The sequence below is a fragment of the Puma concolor genome, chromosome B3 (assembly GCF_028749965.1).
Source record: "Puma concolor isolate L17-30 chromosome B3, mPumCon1.1.hap2, whole genome shotgun sequence".
Classification (NCBI taxonomy): Eukaryota; Metazoa; Chordata; class Mammalia; order Carnivora; family Felidae; genus Puma; species Puma concolor.
This window is the reverse complement of record NC_141672.1, coordinates 1689015-1697248: the sequence shown is the minus strand read 5'-3', so window position 1 is coordinate 1697248 and position 8234 is coordinate 1689015. Positions and strand designations below refer to the sequence as shown.

The window sequence follows — 8234 nt, the reverse complement described above, 5'->3', positions numbered from 1 at the left end:
GGAGGGGAGAGCAGGTTGGGTGCAGGGGCAGGACCCACCCGGGTAAGGGGCGCTGGGGATGCCAGGAAGACCCAGGCACAGGGAAGCCCCGGGGCGGGGGGGTGGGGGTGGCGGGCGGGTTGTGGGAGGACCCACCGAGCAGGGGGCGCGCGGGGAGGGCTCACCCTGGCCGGCGCGCCGGGGGCTGCCGGAAGGACGCGCCCGGGGCGGGGGGCGCGCGGCGGCGCGGGGAGGGCCGGCCGGGTAACGGCCGCGCGGTGGGCGGCGGCGCCCGAGGCCCCTCCCCTGCCCGCGGCCGCTCCTCCTCTTCCTCTCCCGCCCGCGCCGCGGCCCTCGGTCCCTGCGCGGCCTCGGCGGCCTCGGCGGCGGCGGCGGCGGCGGCCCCTTTAAACCGCCCGCCCCCCGCCCGCGCCCGCGCCCCGCGCCCCGCGCCTCCGCCTCCAGGCCCCGCGCCCCGCGCCCCCGCGCGCCCGGCCCTCCGCCGCCGCCGGCCCGGACATGGCCGCCAACATGTACAGGGTCGGAGGTAAGGCCGCCGCCGCCGCCGCCCGCCGCCCGCCTTTATGCGCTTCGGGCCCGGGCTCGGCCCCCGGTCCCCGCCGGCCGCCCCCACCCCCCCGTCCCCCGGCCCCCCGGGCCTGCCCCCGGCCCCCCGGGCCTCCGGCCCCACACCGCTGTCCCGGGCCCGCGCCAGCACCACCTCCCCCCCCGCCCCCCCTCCACCCCGGGCCCCCGTCACCCCTGCCCGGGCCCCCGTCTCGTCCCTCCCCTTCCCCCATTTTCCTCCATCCCCTCCCCCCACCCGCTCCGCCCGCCGCGCCGGCCGCACGGCCCCCCCGCGGCCCACTTCTGGTCCCCTCCCTCCACCCCTGCACCCCTCCCCCACCGCAGGCCCGCCCCAGCGCCGACCATCCTTCCTCCCACCCCAGCGGGCCCCCCCCCCACCCCGCTCCCCGCGGCACCCCCGCCCTCGCCGCCTTCCCCTTCCCACTCCATCTTTTCTGAGCGGCCTGCTCCTCCGCCGCCACCTCTGCCCTGGCCCCGCTCGCCCCAGTCCGCAACCCGAAATGGCCCCTGGGCCCGGCCCCGACGGGGGCCAGTGGGTGGTGGTGGCCGAGCGGGCTGCAGGGAGGCGGGGGCTCTGCCCACCTGTTGGGGGCCCAGCGGCTGGTCTGTTGGGCCCCGGGCACCGGAGACGCTGGGCAGCGCTGAGCATCCTTTGGGCCTGGTGGGCCTGAGAGCCTGCGGCTGGGGCTGGCTTGAGCCCCCCTCCCCCTGAGCCGGAGCACATGGTCTTGGGAGGTTCAGGCTGCCCACCCCCCCCCCACCCACCCACCGGACCAAGTTTCCGGGCGTTTGCGGTGTGGAGGGCCTTGGGGGTTGGTTGGCTCCAGTGCAGGGGTGGGGAGCCCCATACCGGGGCCACATTCCTCCCTGGGAGCCCAGGAGGGCCCGCTCTGTGCTTGGGGGCTTCCCCCAGCAGGATTCCCTCTGTGGGGCCCTCAGCAGGCTGCGCTTACCCTGAGCACACTTCCGATGCACCCCAAAACTTTTCACCGCCTCCTGTTGCCCCAGTCCAGCAAAGAGGTGCTTTGCAAGGGTTGGGGACAGGCAAGGAGCCCTGGGTGGGGATGGGGGTGGTGCTGAGTTGGCTGGGGCCCTGGGGGAGGCTTCCCCCACTTCCTTGGTTTGGGTCCTGGAAGCCCCCAGCGTTGGGCCCCACTTTGTTCCTTGGGGTTCCGGGCTTGTCCTCGTTCGGCACTTCCACAGGGAGGCGGGGTGCCCTTCCTGCCCCCGCATTCCTTTGGTGCCCACCCTTCCCGAGACCTCCAGATGCTTGGTCGCCCTCCTTTGGTGGAGTATGTCAGGATTGAGAACCCTCTGGGTGGACTCTGGCCCAGTCTCCCCTCCTCACTGACTGGCTGGCCCCCCTGGGGCCTGGGTCTCACGTCTCCCTCCAGCTGGGCCAGCCTTGTGACGACCTTGGGCTTGCCCTCATCTGTGCAGTGGGTCAGCACGGCACCTGCCTGGCCATCAGTACCCCCCCCACTCCCCGCCCCAGCTCAGCGGCAGTCCTGGGAATGGGAGCCTACATCCTATTAGCAGCAGGGTGTGTGGGCAGCAGGCAGGGGTGCAGGGGCCTGGAACAGAGGGGCTGTTCATCTCCCACCTTGAGGGCAAGGCTGGAGTGTCACCCCAGAGGTTCTTCCTCATCACACTGCCAGCTAGGCACCTTGACAGGTGCCTGGCCCCCGGGGGCTGACTGGCCCTCCATCCCAGGAGCCCCCGGCCCCTCCCTCAGCTGGCCCCCTCCGCCCCCGTCGCTGCGGCTCAGGGCTCCTCCCTGTGTTGTAGAGAAGTGTCTCCATCCTGCCCCCCCTGTACATACCCTCCAGGCACCACCTTCCTGCAGTGCAGAACCCCCCTTCCTGGCTCAAGGCCCCCATGGCTCCCACTGACTGGTGACAAGGCCCCATAGGCCCTGGCTTACACCTGGTTCCCACACGCTGTCTGGGCCACAAGGGCCGTTGAATAAATGAAGACATGATCACGGGAACACAGGCACTGGCCCCTGGATGCAGACGAGAGAGGGGCAAGGTGGGGTGGTGGGTCGGGGGCCCCTGGGCATCGTCTCCCCCTCTGCAGGGCTGGAGGCCCTCGACTGGCATCTGCTGTGCCTTCAGCTCAGGCCTTCTGGGGTGGGGGGCTTTAGCAGAGCCCCCACCAGGCCACAGGCCCCTGGGACCCTTGGTGTGTGGGCGGGGCTGCTTGGCTTTTAGGCCTGTCTGGCTCCGAACTTGGTGGGGGCCTGGCCACCGCTCAGACCTTCCCGTGCCTCCGTTTCCCCCAGCGGACAAGGATCTCTGTGCTCCGCAGGTGTGACCGCACGCTCCCACTCGAACCCCCTGTGGGTTCCCGCAGAAGTGGCGTTTGCTCGTGGTTTGCGGACGGGGTCTCGGGGTCGCTGCTGCCTGGGTCCTGGCAGAGCTGGTGGTCACGGGGCGGGGGGGGGGGGGGTGGCGGTTGTTGGCAGGTTAGTGTCCTGTCCTTCAGCACCGCTTGCTTAGGGAGGGGGGTGTCTGGAAGACGTAGCCCTCTGGCCCCAAGCCGATGGCCCCGTCTGGGCGGCCCTGGTGTGGCGGGGGTTGCCGCAGGGGAGAAGGGGACACCCCCCCGCCCCTTGTTATCTCCACTCAGGACCCTGGGAACAGAGCCTTTTCCTGAGATGCCGGATCCAGCAAGGAGAGAGTAGGACACCAGCTAGATTTGAATGTCACATAAGCAGTTTCTGACTAGAACCGTGTCCCAAATATTGCAGAGGACACGTAGATGCTAGAAAATCCTCAGCAGAAATGCAGACTTATCTGGGTGTCCTGCATTTTACCTGGCAGGCTGCTCCGAGGCCCTGCCAGGAGGTCTGGGCGGGGCGAAGGCCGGGTGGCGGCTTTGTGCCAGCTGACCAGCTGGGTGGAGCGGGTCAGCCGGGGAGGGGACAGGGCCTGGCTCTTCCCAGGGAAGTGACCTGGCTGCCGACAGAGGCCTTCTGTTGGCGGCTACGAGTGTGGCAAGGCGAGGCCTGGCCGTGGGTGGCGGGGTCAGGGTCCATGACCTCTGCTCCTCCGGGGTCTGTCTTCCCAGGCCTCAGCAGGCTTCTGGAACGGGCCGTGGGCTGAGGGCACCTCGGGGCGATTCTTCTCTCTGCGACTTAAGGCAAAGGTGTCGAGTGAGGTTTGAGACGTGAAGAGCCTAAGTCGGGACGTGAGCCACCTGACAACATGGTTAGCCTTTGGGGCATTTCTTTTTGATTGACAGAATATAAGCTTTTCCTTGGGGTTCCCCCCCTCCTTCCCTTTCTTTCATTGCAAGAAGCTAACACCCATTCTTTTGGGTAGTAATTGGCTTTTAAAAACGTACTTTCAAAAGGTGCCGGGATGTGCTGGCGCTCCTGGCCGCTTGGCAGTGTTCCCTTGGGGCCGTGCTCTGGGCTCTGTGCCCCTCGGAACCCTGTCCTCCCGTCAGCCGTGCCTCTGCCGTTGTCCCTGCGCTTTAAGGTTCTGACCAGGTGGGGAGTCCGTACACCTGAGGATCCCAAACTTGCAGAGGCGGCGGGGAAGCGCTCGTGGCCCCTGCGTGTCCGCCGCCCCCGGTCTTGTCCCTCGGGTGGGCCCTCCGCGGCAGCCAGCCCTGCTTTGGCCTCCCAGGTCTCTTGAGAGAAGAATTTGGCCACGAAGCTGTGGCTTAACACAAAAGAAGCTGTTGATGAAGGATGTTGGAGTAAACGGTCCACGGAACGGAATCCCTCAGGCCCTGGGCCGCCAGCTCAAGGCGGGCGCTGTGGTCTGGAGGTGTGGATGTGGGGCTGGTCACGCCAGGCACAGTGGGCGCCCTGTGGCCCCCTGTCCGAGGGGAGGGCCGCCCCTGTTCCCTCTGCCCAGCCTGCCGGCTCTGCTGCCTGGGGCCCCAGTTTCCCTGGGACCCTTGTGTCCTCTCAGTCCCCCCACCGACCATCCAGGGCCAAGCGGGCCCAAATCAGACTCGGAATGCAGCTTTCTCAGGGCTCCCGAGGGCTCTGTGCACGGGTGGACCAGGGGTGCTGTCTTTGGGGGGGCCGAGGGTCTGGGCTGGGCTCTGAGGACATCCCAGGGTCCCTCTAGTCCCCGCTGCCAATTCAGGCGCCCATGGGCACCGCCTGCCTGCCCCACACGCACTGCGGCCCCCAGGCTGGGCCCCAGGTCTGTGGTCTGTGACCCCCCTTAGGAGATGATCCTTCTAAGCTGTCTCGCTGCTTAAAACTGCTTAACGGCTTCCGAGGAGCGGAGGGTCCAGTCCAAAGTCTTAGAGGGCTTGTAACCCACCCGCCTGGCCCTGTCCCAGCCCCGAGCCACAGGGCCCACCTGGCTGAACCCCTAGGTCAGGGTGCAGACAGCAGCACCTCCTCGCAGGGACCCCTGCCCTCTGCAGGGCCGGACTTCCCAGGAGGCCGCCTGTGACGTGGCCGTGGTGAGCCACCCTCTGCACGACTCCCACTCACCTTTCATTTGAGGCAGCAGAACCAGCAGGATCTTCAAAGAAGAGGGAGGGGGTGGCAGAGGGGGATCTGGATGGTGATGTGTCCAGAGGAACATGGGGGACCCTGCCCACTCAGGCCCGGTGCCCAGGAGCCCTCCGCCATCTGGCCACCTGCACGAAGTGGACATCAGCTGCTGCCCCTGTGTCATCGGTACCTCCCCCTCCAGGCAGGCTCTGGTCCCCAGACTGCCACGGGGACGGTGACGTGCTGCTGGCTATCCTTCCAGGGAAGGGACGGGAGAGGGATGCCTGCGTGAAGGTGGCCAGGCCGTCAGCTTGCAGGGCCCGTAGGGTTAGCAGGCGGGAGTCCTGGGACTCCTGTGCACTATTTGGGAGAGAGTCACACAGAGACGCGAGTCAGGTTCCACGTGGCGGCCGGGGCTCGAGGGCTCTGTGCCTGGCCGGCTACTGCTGGTTTCTCCTGATTCATCCCCACATTTGGAAAAAGTAAAATGCTGGGCTTGCAGGTGTCCCCAGTGTGGAGGGGCAGAGGGGGAGCCCGGGCCAGGGGGAGGGGTCCCCGGCCCCCACAGACCTGGTGGGAGCCACTTCTGGAGGGATTCTGACAATCAGGGCGTGGAGGGCGGGCGGCGGGGCCTTCCGGTGATGTGCCGGGCACCGCTGGGTGTCCGTGTTCTTGTGGGACCTCCTTTTGCCACCCCACCCCACCCCACCCCCGGCTGCCCATGGCCCCCGTCCCTGTGGGCTGGTCTCATTGCCAGGACCACCCTCTGCTTCTCTGGGTCTGCCCTCAGCGGGCACCGTCCCCACTGTCCCTGCTGATCCCGCACCACCGCCTCCGCCTACTCCCCACGTTGGTCTGTGGCCCAGATCGGTCCTTGTGGCAGCCGTGCAGAGCTGTGAGAAGTGAGTGCCCGACGAGCAGGTCCCCAGCTGGGATCGAAGGAGGTGACGCCTCGTGCCCTGTAAACCGGGGTCCTTCTGGCCTGTCTGGTACCGTGGTTTCATACATTCTCGTTGTATTGTTTCGAGTGCCATCCGGTCTGGTGTCTGTACGTGCAGGGAGGCTGCGAGGTCCCTCGCGGGGAACACGCCTGCGTCAGGAAAGCTCCTTCGGTGCTGGTTAGAGAGCCGCTGGCCCTGAGCTCAGTGAGTGAATCAGCAGCGGACACTGAACGGAAGCAGACACGGAACCAGGTCCTGTGCTGATCAGGCTGGCAGCCCCTGACCCTGTGTCCCTTCAAAGCCGCTGGGTATTAGCAGACACCGTAGAGCGCAGTCACAGAGGGGCGTGCCCTGTGCATGGGATCCTAACGCTTGGAGTCAGGTTGGTAGGGGCGCCTGGTGGCTCATGACTCTTGATTGCAGCTCAGGTCATGACCTCACGGTTCGTGGGGTCAAGCCCTGCATCAGGCTCTGTGCTGACAGCTCGGAGCCTGCTTGGGATTCTCTCTCTCTCCTCTCTTTCTGCTCCTCCCCTGCTCACTCTCTCTAAAGTCGGGCTTGTACGGAGTAAGTGCTTTCTCGGGGACAGTCTTTGACTCTGACAGATGGCAGGTGTGTGCCCACCTCAGCCCTTGAGAACATTTCCACGGCCCCACGAACTTCTCGTCTGTTTTCCGAGCCCTTGCTCCCCCCAGCTCGCGACAGCCGCGGACCCACGTCCATTCCTGCTAGTCTGTGTTGTGCGGCACGTCCCGGAAGTGGGGCCACACCGTACGCGGCGTTTTGAGCCTGGCTCCCCTCCCTGAGTGTAACGTGTCTGGCGTTCCTGCCCGTGTCAGCAGCCAGTGGACAGTTGGCCTGTCTTCGTCCGCTCCGGCTGTGACACAGGTGGGGCCGCCTGTAACGGACACATTTATTTTTCGCGGCCCGGAGACTGGGCGTCCAAGGGCCAGGCTCCAGCGGGTCTGGTGTCTGGTGAGGTCGCTTTCCTGGCTGAGGGGACCCGCTCGTGACCTAGGCACCCCCGAAGGCCCACCTCTCGGCACCATCTCCCGGGGGGGGGGGGGGTGAGGGTTTCCACGTGAATTTTGGAGGCACGCAGACCCTGGCGGGGCCGTCCTCAGTTTTGCACGATGATGAGTGTGGACTCCCGTGCTGAGTTCTGCGTGTGTCCTGACTTCCGGATGAAAGCGCCCAGGAGCGGGGCTGTGTGTTTGGACCGGGAGCGCGGATTTCACTTGGTGACATGCAGATGCTGCGTGGCGGGATGGCCGGGCCCTCTCACGTCCCGCCGGCGGCGCTGCACCTCGGCTCCCCCAGGGCGTGCCGGGCCTGGGCTGGCGGCCTCCCCGTGCGGAGCGGCCCTGAGCTTCTGCTCTCCGGGCGGGTGTGTGCGCGGGCCTTTGCCCCGGTTTAAAAATCAGGGTGCTTGTTTTTCTTCCTGTTGAATTGTGGGAGCTGCTTTCACGCTCTGGTTTTCAGGGGCGTGTCTTACAGGTCTTCTCTTTTATAATGCGTGTATTTGGCGCCTCCACAAAACCTGCCTGGCCCAGGCTCACAAATATTCTCGCCCTGTTTTCTCATAGAGGTTTCATAGTTTTGGGTTTTACTTTTGAGTTTGTGATCCATTTTAGGTTAAATTTTGTGTGAGCTCAGGGTTGGGACTCTCACCTTTTTTTTTGGCACACTCATGAGTGTCCATTATCGTTTGTTGACCTTGTGAGTGTCGGAGCCTGGGCGGCTCAGTCGGTTGAGCATCCGACTTCGGCTCAGGTCATGATCTCACGGTTCGTGGGTTCGAGCCCCACACGGGGCTCTGTGCTGTGGGATTCTCTCTCTCTGCCCTCTTGCACTCATTCTCTTAAAAATAAACATTAAAAAAATGATCTTCTTTTCTCACTGGACGTGCTGGCTCTGTTGTCACATCGGTTTGCCACGTGTCCACGGTTCCTGCCACTGGTCCACGTGGGCAGCCTCGGGGCCAGGACTGTGGGCTCCCGGGCTCGTCCCTCTCCCCGGCTGCCGAGCCTATCGGGATAAGTCGGCTCTCCCGTAGAGTTTCCCCACAGAAAAGCAGCAGCGGAGTGCGGGTCGGGTGGTGTCGAGCTGTTGTGGGTGGGTTCCGAGAGGGTCCACACTGCGTTGTCACTCAGACGCTGCCTGGCTGGCTCATTTGCGGGTAGCCTCTGGCTGCTTTTGAGCCACGCCGGCGGGCTGAGTGGCGGGGGCTGGGGTCACCCGCGGCCTGGGGTCGGGGT

The 8234-nt window shown here is 66.0% G+C and overlaps 1 protein-coding gene across 5 annotated transcripts in view; it reads left to right on the top strand.

Annotated features, from left to right (window-relative positions):
* The first annotated feature begins 375 nt into the window (after positions 1-375).
* The window catches only part of MTA1 (metastasis associated 1), a 34739-nt gene continuing 26880 nt past the window's right edge, over positions 376-8234 (top strand). For 4 of the 5 annotated variants that reach the window (XM_086708580.1, XM_086708577.1, XM_086708576.1 and 1 more), the window contains exon 1: positions 376-526. In XM_086708580.1, the coding sequence (XP_086564706.1) occupies positions 499-526 (28 nt within the window). In that variant the 5' untranslated portion in view covers positions 376-498. The remainder of the gene's footprint in view (positions 527-8234) is intronic. The other variant, XM_086708579.1, reaches the window with a different exon arrangement.